This window comes from Erinaceus europaeus, chromosome 7, assembly GCF_950295315.1.
Source record: "Erinaceus europaeus chromosome 7, mEriEur2.1, whole genome shotgun sequence".
NCBI lineage: Eukaryota > Metazoa > Chordata > Mammalia > Eulipotyphla > Erinaceidae > Erinaceus > Erinaceus europaeus.
Genome location: NC_080168.1, coordinates 95,677,522 through 95,699,798, shown reverse-complemented (window position 1 = coordinate 95,699,798; position 22,277 = coordinate 95,677,522). Strand labels below are relative to the sequence as shown.

General features: G+C 38.7%; 1 protein-coding gene across 2 annotated transcripts in view; it reads left to right on the top strand.

Moving 5' to 3' along the window:
* RAP1B (RAP1B, member of RAS oncogene family) overlaps positions 1 to 22,277 on the top strand; it is a 42,543-nt gene that overhangs the window by 9,948 nt on the left and 10,318 nt on the right. For both annotated transcript variants that reach the window (XM_060194960.1, XM_016190539.2), the window contains exon 2: positions 21,597 to 21,679. In XM_060194960.1, the coding sequence (XP_060050943.1) occupies positions 21,623 to 21,679 (57 nt within the window). In that variant the 5' untranslated portion in view covers positions 21,597 to 21,622. The remainder of the gene's footprint in view (positions 1 to 21,596; positions 21,680 to 22,277) is intronic.

Here is a 22,277-nt window from a genome sequence, read left to right as displayed (position 1 = left end):
GTGTTAACATCTTCATTGGCTTGGTTTGCTTATTTTTTGTTGAAGAATAGAAACCAAATAGATCTGAGGCATGTTTTTATGTGCTTTATCTTGAAATCTCTTAATAACATATAATCATTAGAGTTGATTTCTTTGCGGTCTTTGAGCAGGCCATTCAGCGCTAAGACTATTTTTGGTCTTGGTCTTTTGTTTATATGTTCATGTTTTAACATAAGCTTATAGATACGTATTTTTTAAGATAGAGGCAGAGAAACTGAAAGAGGTCACAGCACTGAAGCTTCCTTCAGTGCAATGAGGTCCTTTGGCAAAGCAGCACACTATCCAAGTGAGCTATTTCAGCGGCCCCAAAAATAGATTCTTAAATGTGACTTTAATGGTTTTAGAATAGTAGCTTTTCTATAGTAGAACTGTGGACTTGTCTTCATTTAAAGTCATTTAGCTTGAGAATTTGGTGTTTATTTAAAGTAGATATTTTTTACAGCAGATGATAATGTCTTTTTCCTTCTTGAAGAAAGCTGATTATTTTTCCTATTTCTATAAGAGCAATTGTAGCAGAGTCGAGAGATGGTTTAGGGGATAGAGCATATGGCCTGCCATGTGTAAGACCCTGGATTCAACCCCCAGCACCACATGGAAGCAGATAGACAGCATCCAAGGAGGCTCAATGAGTAATAAAGCAGTGTTGTGGTGTCTTTCTCTTTACTCTGTTGCACCATATTTCTCTAAGTATATAGAGTTAAAATACTGGACTGTAGAAAAACCATACATTTAGGGGGCCAGGTGGTTCGTACCTAGTTGAGCACTTGTATTACAATGCTAACGACAAATGGTGAAGCAGGGCTGCAGGTGTCTCTCTGTGTTTCTCCCTCTCTATTGCCCCCTTCCCTCTTGATTTCTGGCTGTCTCTATCCAATAAATAAAGATAATTTTAAAAATTAAGAAAAAGAAAAAGAAAAACCACACATGTAAAAGATCCTCAGCTCATTCTCTGGTCACCCCATAAAAAAATAAATAAAATAGCTGATGTTAAATAAAAATTTTAGGGAGTCGGGCGGTAGCACAGCAAGTTAAGCACATGTGGCACAAAGTGCAAGGACCAGCATAAGGATCCCGTTCGAGCCCCCGGCTCCCCACCTGCAGGGGAATCGCGCTTCACAAGCGGTGAAGCAGGTCTGCAGGTGTCTGTCTTTCTCTCCCCGTCTCTATCTTCCCCCTCTCTCTTCATTTCTCTCTGTCCTATCCAACAACAATAACAACAATAATAACTACAGTGATAAAACAACAAGGGCAACAAAAGGGAGTAAATAAATATAAAAAAATTAAAAGAATGTTAACAGTTTTTATAAACTTAACATAGGACAGTTCCATTTTTTTAAAAAAATATTTACTCCCTTTTGTTGCCCTTGTTTTTTTACTGTTGTAGTTATTGATGTTGTCGTTGTTGGATAAGACAGAGAGAAATGGAGAGAGGGGGAGAGAAAGATAGACACCTGCAGACCTGCTTTACCAACTGTGAAGTGACCCCCCCTGCAGGTGGGGAGCTGGCAACTTGAACCAGGATCCTTACTCTAGTCCTGTGCTTTGCGCCACCTGCTGCACTACCGCCCAACTCCTGACAGTTCCAAATTTTAAGGAATTACTAAACTGATCTACATTCAGTACAAGTAATAAGTTTCAGAGTGTAAAAACATTAAGCTAAGTTGTAGACAACAATGAGATACCACATTACACCTGTGAAAATGTCATAGATTAGAAAGGACAGAAATAACAAGTGCCAGCGAGGATGTGAAGAAAATGAGTATTTCTACATGGTAGATTGGTTTGTTGGGAAAATGTTCTGGAGGTTCCTCAGAACACTAGAAATGAATTTACTCTATGACCCAGCAGTTCTTCTAGGGATCTATCTAAAGAATACAAAACACCAGGCCACCTAAGTTCATTGCAGCACGATTTGTAATAGCCCAGATCTGGAAGCAACCCAGATGTCAACCAACAGATAAGTGGTGTTAAGGAAGTTGTGGTATATATACACAGAATATACTCCTCTGCTGTTGAGAAAGAGAGAGAAAACACACAGATGAAATACCCTTTTCTATGTCTTGGATGGAACTTGAATCATGTCAAGTGAGATAAGCCAGATTATCTCACAGGTGTGAAGCAGGAAAAGGACAGCAGAGGGACTGAGTGGTATACATTATAGCAAAGCAAAGGACTCTGGGCTACTGGGAAATGGGGGAGGGTACAGTGGTGAGGAGAGACTTAGGTCCGTGGTGGGAATGGTGTGCAGACACCTATCACAGGGAGATAAACGCACCTGAATTTCAACAGCTTCTGTAAATTTATTTCTTCAATAAAAAGATTGAAAGAAGAAAGATAAGTCGTAGTTTCTACTGCACTCAGTCAGGATTTTGTTTTCTAGTGCCAGGTATTTACTAGAGATAATAAAATGGTGTTGATGGAATGCCACAAGAACAAGTCTGACATCAGAGGAAAGGGGTTTAGAGGAGTAAGTATAAAAATGTTAAGTTTAAGGTAGCTACAGGGATTTAACATTATATAATAGAAGCCCTGCCTATATGAATTTATCCCACAATGAAGAGAATTTAATTGGAGATTTTTAGCTCTCCACATATATTTATGTTTTACTGCCACCAGTGTTATCTCTGGGCTCCATACCTGTACAATGAATGAATCCACTGCTCCTAGTGGTCTTGTCTTTGCTTTTGTTTTTTATATAGATAAAGAAATTTAGAGACAGACACCTACAGAAATGCTTCACCACTCATAAGGCTTTCCCCCTTGCAGGTGGGGAGCAGGGGCTTGAACCCTTGTCCTTACTCGAAGTGACATGTATGCTCTGCTGGGTGCACCATTACCTAGCCTCAGCTCTCTGCTGTTCTAGCAGTTCTGAATTAGGAGCTACACTAAGGTCATATTTTGTCAAGGACATCCAGATTCGTCACAAGGTTATTTCTTGGGAGTTTTATTTGCTATCCAAAAACAATTGTGCAACATTTCCTCTGGTTTATTTTTTCTACTTAAGCTTTTTTGTTTTCTTCCTGGAACCCTGTCACCTTACTTCATCCTTCAACGAAGACAGGACAGTTTGCAAGTTCTTAAATATAGGAGAGCTTTCATAACACTTTTCTCTTCTTTACATGAATACAGTGATGACGATAATGGCAGTAAAGAGAAGGGGAAAAAAACTGAGCAGAATAGAAAATGTGGATGGTAATTAGATTCTCTTTCTAATGAGCAGAACTGCCCCTACCACTAACTTTATAGAGTTCTAGTTGAATAGCAATGACAAGCTTTCCTTTGAGAAGACCTTGTGAAGCTGTGGTGTTTGATACATCTTGTCCAACAGTCTTTCATCACCACTCACCTCTGTAAATTGAGATTACATTGCTTTTTTTTGCCTCCAGGGTTATTGCTGGGACTCGATGCCTGCACTACGAATCCACTGCTCCTGGAGGCTGTTTTTTCCCATTTTGTTGCCCTTGTCATAGTCATTATTGTTGTCATTGCTGTTGTTGTTAGATAGGACAGAAAGAAATGGGGGGGGTAAAGATAGACGCCTGCAGACCTCCTTCACCACCTGTGAAGCAACCCCCCGCCAGGTGGAGAGCAGGGGACTCGAACCAGTGTCCTTACACCAGTCCTTGGGCTTTGCATCATGTGCACTCAACCCGCTGTGCTACCGCCCGACCCCCTACATTGCTATTTTTACTGCCCAACAGTTAAGCACTTTTCTCTGAACCTTTAGGTACTCAAAATGAACATGTAACTTCATCTTTCTCTTTTAAGTTGTAGCTGATTCCTTTGAGCATAAAACTAAAACAAGAGCGTGCTAGTTTGTGCCATTTCTAGGCCTCTGGTTTCACCCTGTTGTTTGAAGTGATGTGGTTTAGAGGTGATAACTGACTTGGCTTCAGTTTTTTTCTCTGGCACTGACACTGAAACCTTGGGTAAGCTAATTCTCCTAGGATAGTCTTTATACACATAGTTATGTAAGTGATTTTTTGAGAAAACCAGAGAGCTAGCATGTTCTCTGATCATGCAGCCTAGGTTCAGCAACACTTGGAAGTGCCAATCTGAAAGAAAAAGTGATCTAGGAGCTATGAAATGGACATGTACAAGACCCTGGCTCCACAATGAAATGGGGTGGGGGGGTGTTTAAGCTCTAAGCCCTCTCTCACTTCATTTTGCATAAGAAGCATGAGGGACCCAGGTTGAGCCCCCGGCTACTACACAGTGGGAAATTTTGGCAAACTGGAGTGCTATGTGGGGCTTCTCTCCCTTTCTCACCCTCCATCTTCAGAAAGGGGGGAGGGGAGGAGAGCTTCCTGGGACAGAATCAGATAAGCATGAAACCCTTTTGTTTAAGAGGTAAACAAAAATAAAATCCTCTTTCTGTGCTGTTACCCTTGCTTAAGCCACAGTTATTTCTTAAGTAGATTCCTCATGGAGCTTTCTAATTTCCTTTCATTCTTCTCTACTTCAGCCGCCATGCAGATGACAAACACCCCCAGTGACAAGGCAGACCTTCCCCTTACTAGTTCTTATTTCACAACTCTTATCATCTTTCGGTGGTTCATGAAGCTCAGTTTCTTGCTGATGTTGACTACCTAACAAGGCCTTTCCACCTTTTGAGTTTGGCTGCTCACTACTTTCTGACTCACTTTTTATTATTATTATTATTATTATTATTATTATTATTATTATTATTATTATTAAATGCCAATAATATTATTCCACATTTCTTCCTCAGTCTCAACATTAGACCTCAGATGAGATGTTCTATTAGATTTTCCTGATTACCTAATACAAAGGAGCAGCCACACTTTGTCATCACCTTCCTAGCTTTTTTCCTCTTACCTTCCTCATTCTTAACTGTCAATACTTAGACATTTGTCCTCTCTTGCCTTCTAAAATATGTTTCAAGTACAAATTTCAAATGGTTGTCATGCTGACACATAATGCTTAATATTTTTATCTTAGCTGTAGAAATACAAGTATTCTTACTAATTCCTATCACTGTCTACTTGTTACACTAATTTTTTTTAAGTGTTATATCTGTTTCCAACTATAATTCCTCACTAGGGCATCTGTCTCTGGAGGACTCATTTATCTGACTGAATTGAGAGCTAATTGTTCTCAAGTTACTTTTTGTTAGGATTAAATTGAGCGATTACACACAGAAGGTTCTTAGCGAAGACATGAAAAGTTCATCAGTGTTGCAGCTGGGAAAATAGTTCAGCTGATAGAGTATCGAACTTTTATGCCTGAAGTTCCAGGTCTGATCCCCAGTATCCCATGTGCCAGAGTGGTTCTCTGGTGTTAACTCTTCTCCTCTCTGCCTCATGTGAAACTCTAGTGCATTAAATAAATCCTTAGATTTATAAGGTACAGAGCTAACCTACTAGTAGTAAACCATGGTCTGAAATAATAAGCAGTACCCAAATGACATGTATAGAGGAGTAAGTGATACCCTGAGGCTCCAGTAGTCCCTGAAAACTTTGAATATGAATGAGGTGGGGCTGCGCGTGATCACGAAGGATGATGCAATTTTTAGACCAACAGTGAATCTATGTAGGCAACACTACAGAAAGGGGAAGTGCAGCAGGTGTGCAAGGGAGTGTTTTGCTGTGGTAGATGCTTTTGAAATGGACTATGGGTACAGAATATCCTGCTGGTGATTTTTGGTGCAAAATATTTTGGAATTCTGGATCAAGATTTTTTTTTTTTTTTTTTAGTTTTAGTAATACTTCTAAAGTCAAACATGATTAAGTCACTTTGTATAATAACCATTGTTAATAGGCTAAGTACATTTGTACTTCGGTGAAATATTGCTGTGTAAAAAATATAATGGGGGGGCAGGTGGTGGCGCACCTGGTTGAGAGCACATGTTACAATGCACAATGACCCAGGTTCAAGCCCCTAGTCCCCTACCTGCAGGGGGAAAGCTTCAAGAGTGGTAAAGTAGGACTGCAGGTGTCTCTCAGTCTCTCTCACTCTCTTGATCCCCCCTATTCCTCTTGATTTCTGGCTGTTACTATCCAGTAAATAAAGACAATTTAAAAATAAAAATTTTTCAGGTTTCAGTGACTTTTGGATTTCAGAATGTCTGTGAGAAACAGTGAAACTGGGGAGACTACTTTTTTGTTTGGTGAGGGGAAGATCTTACTTAGAAGAGGTCAGTTTAGAAACTATCTACCAAGGATCCCGGTTCGAGCCCCCAGCTCCCCACCTGCAGGGGAGTGGCTTCACAACTCTCTGTCTTCCCCTCCCCTCTTCATTTCTCTCTGTCCTATCCCAACAACAATGACATTAATAACCACAACAATGTTAAACAACAAGGGCAACAAAAGGGAAAATAAATAAATAAATATCTACCTAGGAATTTCTTCCAACTGACAGGATGGAATGACACCTGAAGGTGATGAGTCTTTGAAGTCTTTTCGCTTGAGGAAAAGAAGAAACACTTCAGTGTCACAGAAGATAGATGTACTGTGCAGCTGATTTTTGGAAATCCTCAATGATATTTATGAAGTGAGTATAGCAGACTAGGAATATTGCAGGAGTCACCCCTCTCTTTTTTTAAATATTTTTATTTATTATTAGATAGAGACAGAGAAATTGAGAGGGGAGGTAGATAGAGATAGAGAAGGGAAGAGACAGAGAGACACCTGCAGCCCTGCTTAACCACTCATGAAGCTTTCCCCCTGCAAGTGGGGACCAGGGGCTTAAACCTGAGTCCTCAAGCACTGTAATGTGAATGCTTAACCATGTGTGCCACTGCCCGCCTGGCCCCTGCTGTCTATCTCCCTTCCCCCTCTCAATTTCTACCCCAGCTAGAGTGTCTGAATAAATTGAAGTAGGTAGAATATAAAAAGGAAGAACTGTTAAATTAGTGAAAAGCAACTTGGCAGCACAATGAACTTCAAAATTACTATAAACATTAGCAGTTAGCATAAACTGTTTACATTGAGATGTTAGAATTATTACATAAAATTATGAGAAGTATCTGTGCTTCAGTTTTTTTTGTTACTTGGTTAATTTTTATGCTAAACTTTTTACAGATTTGTCAGGGAATTTTTCAGTAGAAACGCCCTAATCTTGAAATTTCATTTACAACACAATGTTATACAAGTCATAAAACTCACAGTTGAAAATTCCACATTCATTCTGTTTTCTATTAGATCAAGACAGGGAGGCAGAGAGAGAAGGAATGAAGGAGAGCACACATAAGACCAAAGTTTCCTTCCATGTGGTGGGGGCCAGGCTTGAACCAATTTATTGAAAAGATAAAGACATAAATGAGTCTTAGTGGACAACTTTGCTTTACAGAAAAAGAAAACCCCAGCTACTTTACTTCCCAGACTCCTATTGCTGGGGCACAAGCTTCAGGACCAGTAAACAAGGCATTTTTCTAAAATGATGAAACATGAATAATAGTAAATACAATAAATAGCAACTAAGTTGCAATAAAGGAAAACTTTTCACAAACCTGTCGAGCAGTGGGTTAAGAGCACTTGGTGCGAAGCAGAAGGATCCTGGTTCAAGCATCCTGCTTCCCACCTGCAGGGGAGTCACTTCACAGGCAGCCAAGCAGGTCTGCAGGTGTCTTCTGTCTTTCATAAATAAATGTTTTTAAAAAGATGTTGACTTAAACTATTTCATTAATGAGAAAGAATAAACTAGGGCATCACTCTGCATGTGATGCTGGAGCCAGAACTTGGGGCTTCATGCCTACAGGTCATAGTGCTCTTCATGCAGTGCGGGCTCCTGGGCCACACTATACACCTGATCACTTTTCTTTTATTTTTAATTAGTTATTGGATAGAGATAGAAATCGAGAGGGAAGGGGGTTCTGGCTTCTTTAATTGCTTCTCTGCTGGACATAAGCATTGGCAGGTCAATCCACACCCCCAGCCTGCTTCTGTCTTTCCCTCATGGTGTTGTAGGGCTCTGGAGAGGTGAGCTCCCAGGGCGTATTGATGCCCCAGGTTAGGATGGAATCATAGTAGCATCTGCAATTTGGTGGCTGAAACTCAGTAACATATAAATCAGGACAAATTGTTTAATAAACAGAAACCAATAAGTAGGGATAGAGCAGGTGAGAATAGGGATCTTGGGGTGGATAGTAGCTAGGAAATCTTTTTTAGGTATGTTCCTAGAGGCCCATGACTTGTAATTTTTGTTTAAGCTTGATAGCTAACATGCAGGTGAACTGAAAATATTATCTGGAAAGATGGTGTCAGAGTTGAGAAAGGGCTAGAAAGCTGGATTAGGACAGAGTAGCTACCAAAGTCAAAGAAAATATGTAAATAGAATTAACCATTTACCCCACCCCACAGACAACTAATTTTTGACAAAGGGAACCCAAAACTTTCAATTGAGAGTCTCTTCAGTAAGTGGTATTGAGAAAATTGGGTTGAAGTGTACAGACAGTTGAAGCAAGACCAAAACATAACGATGCACAAAAGTCAACTCTAAATGGTTGAATAATATGGACATTATACTAGAAACGATCAAATACATAGAAGAAAGCATTGGTGAAACACTTCATGCTACCTGCTTTGAAAATATTTTTTGAAGATGTGAGTCCAACAGCATGAAAAATAAATTACTATGGCTACATCGAACTGAAAGCTTCTGTACATTAGAAGGAATCCTCCCCAAAACAAAAGACATCCTACAGAATGGTATACCGTACATGAGATAGAGGATTAATAGCCAAAATACATAAAGAACTCTTAAACTCAGCAGCAGTAGACTTAACAACTCCATTTAAAAAATGGGGCGAGAACATGGACAGAATCTTCACCCAAGAAGAAACCCAAGAAGCATATGAAGAAATGTTCATAATGGGCAGAGGTTAGATAATATAATGGTTATGCAAAGAGACTCAAGCCTGAGGCTCCAAAGTCAGGTTCTGTCCCCGGCACCATCATAAGCCAGATCTGAACAGTGCTCTGGGGGAAAGAAAAAAAAAAAACTCAGAATCACATTACACAGAAATGCAAATAAAGGCACCTGTGAGAATGTCATCCATTAGGTAAGAAACAAGTGTGAAGATGTGAGGAAAAAAGAAATCCTACACTGTTGGAGGGAATGTAAATTGGTACAACCTTTGGTGGAAAACTAGAGTTTTCTTTGAGCACTGAGAAAGTCTGGAGATTTCCCCAAAATCCCACTGGAAACAGACCTGCAGTATGGCCCCGCAGTTTCTCTCATGGCAGTTTATCCAAAGAAAGCAGAAACGCCTATCCAACGAGATCTGTGTACACACCTATGTTCACAGCAGCACAATTTGTAATAGCTCAAACTTGGAAGCAACCCAGATGCACAGCAACAGATGAATGGTTACGAAAGTTGTGATGGCGGTCTGGGAGATAGTACAGAGCATAAAGCATTGGACTCTCAAGCATGAGGTCCAAAGTTCAGTCCTCAACAGTACATGTCCCAGAGTAATTCTCTGGTTCTCTTTCCCTCTCTCCTCTCTCATTAACAAACAAAAGTATTAAGAAGGAGAAGAAGAAGGGGACAGAAAAAAAAAAGTTGTGGTATATTGTACCAAAGTAAAAGACCCTGGGGTGGGGGTTGGGAAGGTGGGCTCAGTTCCTGGAACATGATGACAGAGGAGGACCTAGTGGATTGTATTGTTATGTGGAAAAGTGAGAAATGTTAAACTATTGTAACTGTTGTTAAACTAACGTGTACAGACTATTGTATTTTACTGCTCTGTGCTGTAAACCATCAAACCCCTAATAAAGAAATTTAAAAATAAAGATTTAAAAAGGACCAGGTGGTGGCATACCTGGTTGAGTGCACCATACAATGCTAAGCAGCCAGGTTCAAGTCCCCCAGTCCCCACCTTTGGGGGGGAAGCTTCACAATTGGTGAAGCAGGGCTGCAGGTGTTTCTCTGTCTCTTTTCCCCTCTCCTCCCCTCCCCTCCCCTCTCAATATCTGGCTATCTCTCTCAAATAAATAAAGATAATATTTAAAAAATATATTTTGAAAAAGTTGTGAAAGTTATTTTCTTTGCCTCATCTTGGGTGCAACTTAAAGGAATCATGTTAAGTGTCATAAACCAATAAGAGACGGGCAAATACCAGATTATCTCACTTATAGGTGGAACTGAAGAAACCAGGATAGAAAGGGGAAATGGTGGCACAGCAGATTAAATGTACATGTTACCATGTGCAAGGACCTGAGTTCAAGCCCCCGGTCCTCACCTGAAGGGCAAAAGCTTCACAAGTGAAGCAGTGCTGTGTCTCTGTGTCTCCCTCTCTAACCCCCTTCCCTCTCAAGTAATCTGTCCTATCAAAATAAATAAAGTTTTAAAAAAGAAAGAAAGGGAAAACAAAAGGTGAAATTTGGACAAGGTGTAGTGTATCACATCAGCAAAAAAAATTCTGTGGGAGAAAATGGGTTGGGGTGAGTGGGTAGAGAGGATTTGGGGTCCTGGCTGAACAGTGGTAGAGTAAGACCTAAAAGTTGGGGGTGAGAGTGCTTTACAGATACCTATTACAGTGAGATAAGAAATTGTACCCATGTAAAACAACTGTACTAGAAACCATTATCCCCTAAGTAAAATTACTTAGGGGGAGGGGGAATCAGGTTCAGTAAACTCTAAAGATGGCTTTAAAAAAGAAAAATACTGATAATAATGTCACCATAGCAGTAGTGTTAATTCCTAGGTAAATAAGAAAGAGATTATTTAGTGTCCTGTTTAGATAAAGTTTCCCATAAAGAGGAAAAGGTGTGGGAGAGGAAAAGATACAGCGTAGGCAAATAATTTATATACGTCATGGGTTCATTATATGATACAAGCTGGTCACCAAGTGTTTTCCACTGAAAAACTTGTTAAGCCTAAAAAGGCCTTTAACTTGTACAATATTTCTGTTGTTTTTTTTCTTTTCAATAAATTGCTTTATTGGAGGGAAATAATAATGGTCTATAAGACAGTTTTTGCCTCGTGTATTAACTGACATCTTTACCGTCCGTTCATTAGGTGACCAGCCACTTCTCATCCTATTCCTTCCTCTCCCCTGCCCTGTACAGTTCTCTTAGACCATAGCTAGCCCAAGTTTCAGTGTGTGGTTTCCCTTTCTTAAGTTCCATCTATGAGTGAAGTCATCCTGTATTTTTCCCATCTCCTTCTGGCTTAGTTCATTTAGCAGGATTTCTTTGAGATCCAGCTAAGATACAGCAGAAGCTTTCATCATTTCTTACAGCTGAGTAGTATCCCTTTATGAACTTAACCACTCATCTGTTAGATATGTTTTTGTGTTCTTTGGATTGATTAGGAGATGACTTGCTAGATCATAGTATAGATGCATTTTCAATGTTCTCAGAAATCTCCAAACTTTCCCACAGGGACTGGAGCAATTTTACATGCCTCACCAACAGTGGAGTTCCTTGTCTCCTCCACATTCTCAACACAACTTGCTCTTTCTGTCCTGTGAGAGTATGACACTCTCATGGAGGTATCTCATTGTTGTCTTGATTTGCACTTCCCCAGTAATCAGTGACTTTGGGCATTTTTTCATATGCGTAAGCTAGCTGTATATCTTCTTATGTAAAGAGTCTGTTAGTGTGCTCTCCCCATATTTTAATGGGATTATTTGTTATTGCTGAGTTGTGTGTCTTTTTGTTTGGGTGATGTTTCTTTCACAACACAAGTTTTCAGAATGACACAATTCCATTGCTTTGTTTTTTATTTTGTTTTCCTTGCTGTTGTACTAGAATCTTTGAAAACATTTCCAGAGCAGACATAGTGGCATGTTCTGCCAATGTTTTCTTCAGTGTGTTTCATCGTTTCTGATGTGATGTCCACATCTTTCTGTGCTTAGTAACATATGGTGGACCTGTTTAATTTTATCAGTCTCAACCAATGGGTGGGAGAGGGAGAGAGAGAGTGTGTGCGCACGCTTCGTCCATCCATGTCCCTAACACTGATACAGATAATGTAGTATCTGTGCTGGTGTCACCTAAATTATGTTTAAAAAATACTGAGTCATTTTGGATGTATGTGTATAGAATTTACAGCCAGTTCTGACGAGGACTAATCAGACAAAAAAAATTTTTTGTGGGGGCCAGGAGGTAGCACAGCGGGTTAGGTGTACATGGCGTCAAGCGCAAGGACCATCAAGGATCTGGGTTCGAGCCCCTGGCTCCCCACCTGCAGGGGGGTATTGCTTCATAAGTGGTGAAACAGGTCTGCAGGTGTCTATCTTCCCCTCCCTCCCCCCCGCCCCCGTCTTCCCCTCCTCTCTCCGTTTCTGTTCTATCCAACAACAACAATAGTAACAAAAATGATAAACAACAAGGGCAACAAAAGGAAGAAACAGCCTCCAGGAGCAGTGGCTTCATGGTGCAGGCACCGAGCCCAGCAATAACCCTGGAGGCAAATAAATATTTATTCATTTATTTATTTATTTATTTATTTTGGATACAAAGGGAAATTGAAGAAAGCTTCCCCCCTGCAAGCAGGGACTGCTTGTTGGCTTGAACCTAGGTCCTTGCACATACTATAAAATGTGTACACGCAGCAAGTGTGCAACCACCTAGCCCTTCACATTGGTTCTTTTACATACTTTTCAGATATTGTCAGCATTTTCTTTTGTTGTTGCTTGATACTTTGCTCATCTACTGACTTGATCGATTAGGAAACTGGTTCTTCTACATTTTGTTAGATAACTGATAAATTGTTTTTCTTTAGTTAATATATTATCCTGAGATGTGATCAGGTACTGAGCTGAAAATAACTCCAGTAGTAAAACTGGAAGGGGAAAAAAACGTACTCTTAAATTGTTGACGAAAGTATTTGTACGACTATTTCGGTGAAAGTTATGTGATTAGTTGGAATAATTTTTTTTTGCAGTGTTTGATCCATATAAAGGGCAAGAGAAGAAAATTTTCCTACTTAAGACATTATAAATATGGTCAGAACAGAGAAAATGCTATAAACAGTTGTTTAGTCTACAATTTATTCCTGACTAGATTTAGAAATAAATCAGAGATGACCTTTCTCTGGAGAATAAGTAAAATTGGAAATATTTTTCACATCTTCATTATGAGAGATAAATAACTGAGAAAGTAAATAAGATATGCCATAGTCATTTGAACAGTTTTCTGTTTAGTTTGTAGTTCCTCTTACCAGTTTTTGTTTATTATTATTATTATTTACCACTAGGGTTATCAAAGATAATTGCTGCTCCCAATGGGTGGCTTTTTAATTTCTCTTAAGATTTTTTTTTAACTTTATTTAATTTGATAGCATTGAGAGGGAAAGGGGGATAGAGAAGTAGAGAGAGATACCTGCAGCACTACTTCACCACTTGTGAACCTTCCTTCCTGCTGGTGAGGACTAGGGGCTTGAACCCAGGTTCTTGTGCATGGTAACAGGTATGCCACCACCTGGCCCCTTAAGAGTTTTATTTTCATAAGTATGGAAGACAGTGTTTGGATCTCTTATTTTTGTCTTTAATAATCATTTTTAGGAAAGAAGAGAGAGGGAAGGAGGGAGGAAGAAAAAGGAAAATAAGACTCCTCTTTAGCTACTAAAATAATACTTTGGGAGTTGGAGGTGGAAAGGAGAGATCAAACGTGTTCTCTCCCAGAAAGTGTTCAGTGGGAGAAGTGATAGCACTTGACTTCAGGAACCAGTAGTTAAGTGTTTTTACTTAGACTTTTATAATTTAAGGTCACAGAATTTCAAACTGGGTGGTAGTGTTAAGGGGAGTGTAGCAAAACAGCTTGAGGATAGAAAAATTGCTCAAATTACCAAAGTTGTGGAAGATTTTAATGTGACTACCTATTTGTACTAACATTAACCTAATATTTTAATGCAAAGAAATCATACTTTTTAATATATTTCTTATTAATGAAATATGTTTTAATGATCTGTTAATGATTCTTTCAAAAATCCTTAAGGTGCCAGAACTGTAGCTAAGTGGTAGAGCGTGTACTTTTACATATATGAGTTGGATCCCTGGCACTGAAGAGATTTTAAAAATTAAATAAATGAAATTTGAATTAGTTCTTTTCCCTTGCGAAGCATGAACTATTTCATTCAATAAACATTTCTGGACCAAATAGTACACAAAGCTTGTTGCTTAAGCCTAGGCAAATGACTCATTTACTAATAATAACCTGGCCACATTTGATTAAGGAAAGTTTTGAAGCATGCAAGATGGCTATTTATTGGCTTCATCTCAGAACACAGGATTACCCTGTGCCACTTAATCGTAGATCCAGTAGCTGGGGAGGTTGCTAGCTGGTAGAATGCAAGACTTAAACCCCTTAAGGCTCTAGTTTCAATCCCCAGCACTGAATGTATTGTAGTTGTGCTCTGACTTCTCTCTCTTCTCTCATGTGAAATTTTATTTCATATGAAATAAATTTAAAAGTCTTTAAGAGACCATAGGTCTATCATTTTAAAGAAATAAATGAGTCAATTTGAAATTGAAACAGTTATCAAAAATCTTCCCAAAAATAAAAGTCCTGGACCAGATGGTTTTACAAATGAATTCTACAAAACTTTCAAAGAAGAACTAATACCTGTACTTTTAAAAGTCTTCCAGAAGACTGAAGACACTGGAATACTCCCTGCCAGCTTCTATGAAGCCAACATCACCCTGATACCAAAAGCAGACAGGGACACAACCAAAAAAGAAAACTACAGACCAATATCTCTGATGAACATAGATGCGAAAATATTGAACAAAATTCTAGCCAACCAGATACAGCAGTATATCAAAAAGATTGTTAATCATGACCAAGTGGGGTTTATCCCAGGCATGCAAGGTTGGTTTAATATACGTAAATCAATCAATGTGATCCACCACATCAACAAAAGCAAGACCAAAACCCACATGGTCATATCAATAGAAAGCCTTTGACAAAATACAACATCCCTTTATGATCAAAACACTACAAAAAATGGGAATAGATGGAAAATTCCTGAAGATAGTGGAGTCTCTATATAGCAAACCTACAGCCAACATCATACTCAATGGTGAAAAACTGGAAGCATTTCCCCTCAGATCAGGTACTAGACAGGGCTGCCCACTATCATCATTACTATTCAACATAGTGTTGGAAGTTCTTGCCATAGCAATCAGGCAGGAGCAAGGAATTAAAGGCATACAGATTGGAAGAGAAGAAGTCAAACTCTCCTTATTTGCAGATGACATGATAGTATACATGGAAAAACCTAAGGAATCCAGCAAGAAGCTTTTGGAAATCATCAGGCAATACAGTAATGTGTCAGGCTATAAAATTAACATTCAAAAGTCAGTGGCATTCCTCTATGCAAACACTAAGTTAGAAGAAATTGAAATCCAGAAATCAGTTCCTTTTTCTATAGGAACAAAAACAATAAAATATCTAGGAGTAAACCTAACCAAAGAAGTGAAAGACTTGTATACTGAAAATTATCAGTCACTACTCAAAGAAATTGAAAAAGACACAAAGAAGTGGAAAGATAGTCCATGTTCATGGGTTGGAAGAATTAACATCATCAAAATGAATATATTACCCAGAGCCATCTACAAATTTAATGTTATCCCCATCAAGATCCCAAGCACATTTTTTTTCTTTTATTTTTATTTTTATTTTATTTTATTTAAGAAAGGATTAATTAACAAAACCATAGGGTAGGAGGGGTACAACTCCACACAATTCCCACCGCCCAATCTCCATATCCCACCCCCTCCCCCAATAGCTTTCCCATTCTCTATCCCTCTGGGAGCATGGACCCAGGGTCATTGTGGGTTGCAGAAGGTGGAAGGTCTGGCTTCTGTAATTGCTTCCCCGCTGAACATGGGCGTTGACTGGTTGGTCCATACTCCCAGTCTGCCTCTCTCTTTCCCTAGTAGGGTGGGTCTCTGGGGAAGCTGAGTTCCAGGAAATATTGGTCAAGCACATTTTTTAGGAGAATAGAAAAAATGCTACAAATGTTTATCTGGAACCAGAAAAGACCTAGAATTGCCAAAATAATCCTGAGAAAAAAGAACAGAACCGGAGGCATCACACTCCCAGATCTCAAACTGTATTATAGGGCCATTGTCATCAAAACTGCTTGGTACTGGAACATGAACAGACACACTGACCAGTGGAATAGAATTGAGAGCCCAGAAATGAGGCCCCACACCTATGGACATCTAATCTTTGACAAAGGGGCTCAGACTATTCAATGGGGAAAGCAGAGTCTCTTCAACAAATGGTGTTGGAAACAATGGGTTGAAACATGCAGAAGAATGAAGCTGAATCACTGTATTTCACCAAATACAAAAGTAAATTCCAAGTGGATCAAGGACTTGGATGTTAGACCAGAAACTATCCGATACTTAGAGGAAAATATTGGCAGAACTTTTTTCCGCATAAATTTTAAAGACATTTTCAATGAAACGAATCCAATTACAAGGAAGACTAAGGCAAGTATAAACCTATGGGACTACATCAAATTAAAAAGCTTCTTCACAGCTAAAGAAACCACTACCCAAACCAAGAGACCCCTCACAGAATGGGAGAAGATCTTTACATGCCATACATCAGATAAGAGTTTAATAACCAACATATATAAAGAGCTTGCCAGACTCAACAACAAGACAACAAATAACCCCATCCAAAAATGGGGGGAGGACTTGGACAGAATATTCACCACAGAAGAGATCCAAAAGGCCGAGAAACACATGAAAAAATGCTCCAAGTCTCTGATTGTCAGAGAAATGCAAATCAAGACAACAATGAGATATCACTTCACTCCTGTGAGAATGTCATACATCAGAAAAGGTAATAGCAGCAAATGCTGGAGAGGGTGTGGGCTTAAAGGAACCCTCCTACACTGCTGGTGGGAATGTAAATTGGTCCAACCTCTGTGGAGAACAGTCTGGAGAACTCTCAGAAGGCTAGAAATGGACCTACCCTATGACCCTGCAATTCCCCTCCTGGGGATATATCCTATGGAACCCAACGCATCCATCCAAAAAGATCTGTGTACACATATGTTCTTGGCAGCACAATTTGTAATAGCCAAAACCTGGAAGCAACCCAGGTGTCCAACAACAGATGAGTGGCTGAGCAAGTTGTGGTATATATACACAATGGAATACTACTCAGCTGTAAAAAATGGTGACTTCACCATTTTCAGCCGATCTTGGATGGACCTTGAAAAAATTATGTTGAGTGAAATAAGTCAGAAACAGAAGGATGAATATGGGATGATCTCACTCTCAGGCTGAAGTTGAAAAACAAGATTAGAAAAGAAAACACAAGTCGAACCTGAAATGGAATTGGAGTATTGCACCAAAGTAAAAGACTCTGGGGTGGGTGGGTGGGGAGAATACAGGTCCATGAAAGATGATGAATGACATATTGGGGGTTGTATTGTTAAATGGGAATCTGGGGAATGTTATGCATGTACAAACTATTGTATTTACTGTTGAATGTAAAACATTAATTCCCCAATAAGGAAATAAATTATTTTTTAAAAAAATGAGTCAATTTATTTGCTTTTCAATAAACTTAGTTTTCTTAATTTTTATAGTCTGATGATATGTTATATTTTGCCCTCAGAAGAATTAAGGCAGTCTTTAAAGATGGTTTTCTATTGGCTTTAATATTTTATTGATCAGCCTGGTGGCATTTGGCTCCCTACTCCACAGTTTTTGCATATTTAATGCATAAGCTTTCAGCCACTTTTATATTTTACCTCTCAATCTTAATCTTCAGAACCCAAGTGTATAATCCCCTATACAACCAACATCTACATTATATTCTAAATCTTTAGTTCAAAAGAAGGGTTTAAATGCACAGAGCTTTTTGGGCTAGCATGCTAGAGAAAAGAAGGAAATGGAGAATGTTCAGTCCTGTCAGTAGATTTTCCCCATTGTGGACAGACAGGCCTGTGAATAGGGAGATTATCTTAATTTTTCATCTCTTTATTTATTTTCTGTTGTATATATTTAAAATTTTGTAACTCTGAAATATCTGTAATGCCAAACCACCAATGTGAAGTTAGAAAAAGAATACATTTTCATTAAACTTTATTATTAGCATAAGGTTTAATCTTTTTCTTTCCATTTTTCTTTTGATGGCAGGTGAGACAGAGAGAGATACCTGCAGGACTGTTCCACTGCTTGTGAAGCTTCTAGAATCTTGCTGGGGGATTGAAAAGTCATATGTATTTTTAAGGTTTTTGTATAACTTATTTTAATTTTATTCATTTTATTTGGTAGGACAAAGAGAAATTTAGAAGCACATGGGAAATAGGGAGGGAGAGAAACCCCTACAGACTTGCTTTACCACTTGAGAAGATTTCCCCCTGCAAATGGAGAACAGAGGCTTGAACCCAGGTCCTGGGGCACTGCCACTAGGTCCTGAGTCTTGTATATTTTAACTTAATAAAGAAGATGAAATAAAATGCTGTAAACCATTCTTTAAAAAACATTATTAAATTATGTATTGAATAGAGACAGAAATCTAGAGGGAAGGGGGAGACAGATGAGGGAGTGAGACACCTGCAGCACTGCTTCACAGTTCCTGAAGCTTCCCCTCCAGCTGGGGGCCAACGTCTTTGTGCATGGTAACATGTGCTCAACCAGGTGCGCCACTGCTCAGGCCCATATACTTAAATCACTAAAAAACTTTAAAGATGGACTGTACCATTAAGATACTTTTAAAGTTCTGTCCACATACAATTTTGTAGTATGTCTTATAATGTAGTAATGGTTTGCCTCACTTTATCTTCAAATGTAAGCTGTTAGCCCTTATCCACCCACGCCCATACATAAAATTCTTTAAAACCTGGTATATATGATAAAACTGTAAAATACATTTTAGAATCAAAAGGAACCTTAAGAGATTGTGCAGTCCAGAAATATAAAAACAGGTGGCTCAGGGTCCATCTCTCTATACTCCAAATAGTTACTGTTGGTTTTCACAGAGTTCACCATTTTAAGATTTTAACTTAAGCTGCATGTGTGAGCAGTCACTCTACTTGACTCGAGTCTAAACCATTCCCTAATTAGCACATAACTGCTTCAGGATTTACATGCCTTACCTTGCTGCCTTGCTGGTGTAAGGCATCTTTGTGTTCAGTACTTCCCTCTTCCTCGTTAAATTTTTTATTTATTAATTAGAGGGGACCAGATTATCACTCTTAATGCCCTGGAGAGACCTCAGGGCTTCATGCTTGAGAGTTCAATGCTCAAGCCACTTTCTGGGTTGTCTTTATTACCTCATTTTATAAACAAGGAACCTAAAAATTGAGAATATGCAACTTTTCTCAATTATGTAACTTTTAAAGTAGAGCCAAGCCTTTTCATTTCCAAGATAATGCTTTTTACAGCTTGTATCTTAGAAAACAGTAAGAGACAATACATAATCAAGTCCTGAAATACTTGGTGTGTCTTATCAGAAAAGAGAAAGAATACTGTGGACTGAGGTAGTGCAGGAATACTGGCGGAGGTGTTTCCTTGACATTGCTTTCCTAAGGACTGTGTCCTGGCTACTGACGAGGCAGGGACAGTCTATCCCAACAGTCTGTGTTATTCTTGATACACAATGGAGAGTAAATCTTGGAGGGCATTTTGTACATATTGAAAAACAGTAACATTCACAAAACCAGTAAACTCTTTCAAAAATTCCATTCACCCCATAATGATCCTGGGTCTGTACTCCTAGAGGGATAAATGAATAGGAAAGCTTCAGGGTGTCAGACGCAAAGCACAAGGACCAGCGTAAGGATCCCCACCTGCAGGGGAGTCACTTCACAGGCAGTGAAGCAGGTCTGCAGGTGTCTGTCTTTCTCTCCCCCTCTGTCTTCCCTTCCTCTCTCTATTTCTCTCTGTCCTATCCAACAATGAACGACATCAACAATAACAATAAATGACATCAACAATAACAATAATAACCACAACAAGGGCAACACAAGGGGGGGAAATGGCCTCCAGGAGCAGTGGATTCATGGTGCAGGCACTGAGCCCCAGCAATAACCCTAGAAGCAAAAAAAAAAAAAAAAAAAAAGAATAGGAAAGCTCCAATGGAGGGGATGGGATACGGAACTCTGGTGGTAGGAATTGTACCTCTGTCACTTACAGCCTTGTTGATCATTATTAAATCAATCTTAAATAAATTCCATTTATGACCCCCATTATCAGAGGAAGTCACCAGTGAATGACTACAGTTAAACAACTATTTAATTGACCAAAGGTAGCCACACAAGTAAATAAAGTCTGTAAAGTAAATGGAGAAAGTTGTAGAGAGTAGTAATAATAATAGCTTCTAAATGACAGGGCACTCTAGTATTTTGCAACAAATAAAAGACAAGTGACTGGGAAATGGCGGGGAGTAGAGCAGGGTCAGTTTTCTTGATTGATTTTCAGAAGTAAGGAGCTAGTTTGCAGAAACATATCTGGTAGCTAACTGTTACTCTGACCAAAAAACTTTTTCCCCCCCTTAAATTAGAAAGTATGAAACTTAACTTAGGTTATTTTTGTGTTTTTGTCATTAGCACTGAAAGTTTTTTGTTGTTTTTGTTTGGTTGGTTGGTTGGTTGGTTTTTTTGTTTTGGTTTGTTTTGGTTTGGTTTTTGCTGGTTTTAGGTGTATTCTAATGTTTGTCATCTCTGGGAATTTAGGGACTTGTTTATCCTGAGAATACTGAAATTTTACAGTGATATTGGTATTGGTTGTTTCTTCCTTGGTTTGATTTTGTTTTGATTGCCACTGCTTCGTTATACTCAACAACACTCAGTAGCCTTTCAGTTTGGGCATTTGTTTTCTTCAGTTCTGCCTCTGATTTCTAACCACTTTTAGACTCTTCATACCTCTCCATATTTGGGAATAGGTATTTGTATGCTTTCTTTGCTAACTCATTTTCTATTGTATCCAAGAGTTGGCATAATACCCTTTTCTATAAATGCCAGTAAATATTTTAGGCTCTGTAAACCAGAGCTCTTTGTAGCTACCTGCTCCTGCCAAGATGGCAGGGTAGTAACAATAAACAGTACATAAGTAAATGGGTACAGCTGTTTTTCAATAAAGTTTTATGTACATAAATAGTGGGTGGGATGAGTTCATTTGCAAACTGTGATGGTCCATCTTTACTAGAATATTAGCTAATGAAGGCAAGCAGCTTTATTTTGCTCTGTATTTTCTTGTACTTAGTGGGCACTCAACTACTCGTGAGTTTAAGGTCAGAGAGGTTTGATAGCTTATTTACTGTTGTTTTCTGTTCTTGTTTGGGTGGATTCTGAGAGAAGAGGGGTAAACATATGTCGCCATCTTGTAACCAATAGAGCACCCTTTCTTGATTCTTTTTTCAGACTCCTCCTATCCTGCCCTCAGCTCTTTTTTTTCTTAGTATTTATTTGATTCTAATTGAAATTAGGATACGACTGAAAGTCAGATGTGTAATCCTACAGTTTTCTCTAGCCTGTAATAGAAACAGAAAGTTTATGGACTGCTCCATATTTATATGGCATAATAACCATTGTAAATTTAAATTACTTGTCTGCTATTTATCATAAGTATCTGAATACAAAAATTACTTAGGGATTGTTTTTTCTTCTTTACTCAGGTACTCACTTTTGACTGATTTGCACCATGCGTGAGTATAAGCTAGTGGTTCTCGGCTCAGGAGGTGTTGGAAAATCTGCTCTGGTAAGTAATTCTCACTGGGTCTGAACTAACCTAAGGCATGTAATTTTCTTTTTAGATATAAGTTTTGATTCCTTGTCTTCATTTATTTAGGGTGAAATTCCACATTGATTTTAGGAGAAAGAAATTTTTAGTTATATCTCTGTAGATAATTATTCTTTCTAGAACATTAACTCCAGACTAGCATGAGATATGCCAGAATACAGTTTACACTAAGCACAGAGGGTGAAAGTTGTATGCCTGCATTTTAGAGCCAAATGGAAATGAATTTCAGTCTTCCTCATTGTGAGTTGACTTATTTGTTGTACTTTATGTTAGAAAATGCCAAATAATGTTAATAGGCCTTTTTTTTCCCCAGATACTACCTATAACTGTCCAGTTTTTATATATTTCTAACAGCCAAATTTTCTGTATCAATGAGGAGTAGAGCAAAAAAGATACAACTTGACATGGAGGGTCAGAAAGGGAAGAAATTTTAGGAAAATAACTTGATGACTAGTTTAGAAATTAGTAAAGCCCCTTTAACTTGCACTGCTTCCTTCATTTGTAAATATACCCACAGTAATGAGTGGCATCTTAGGTCTACATGTATATGACACAC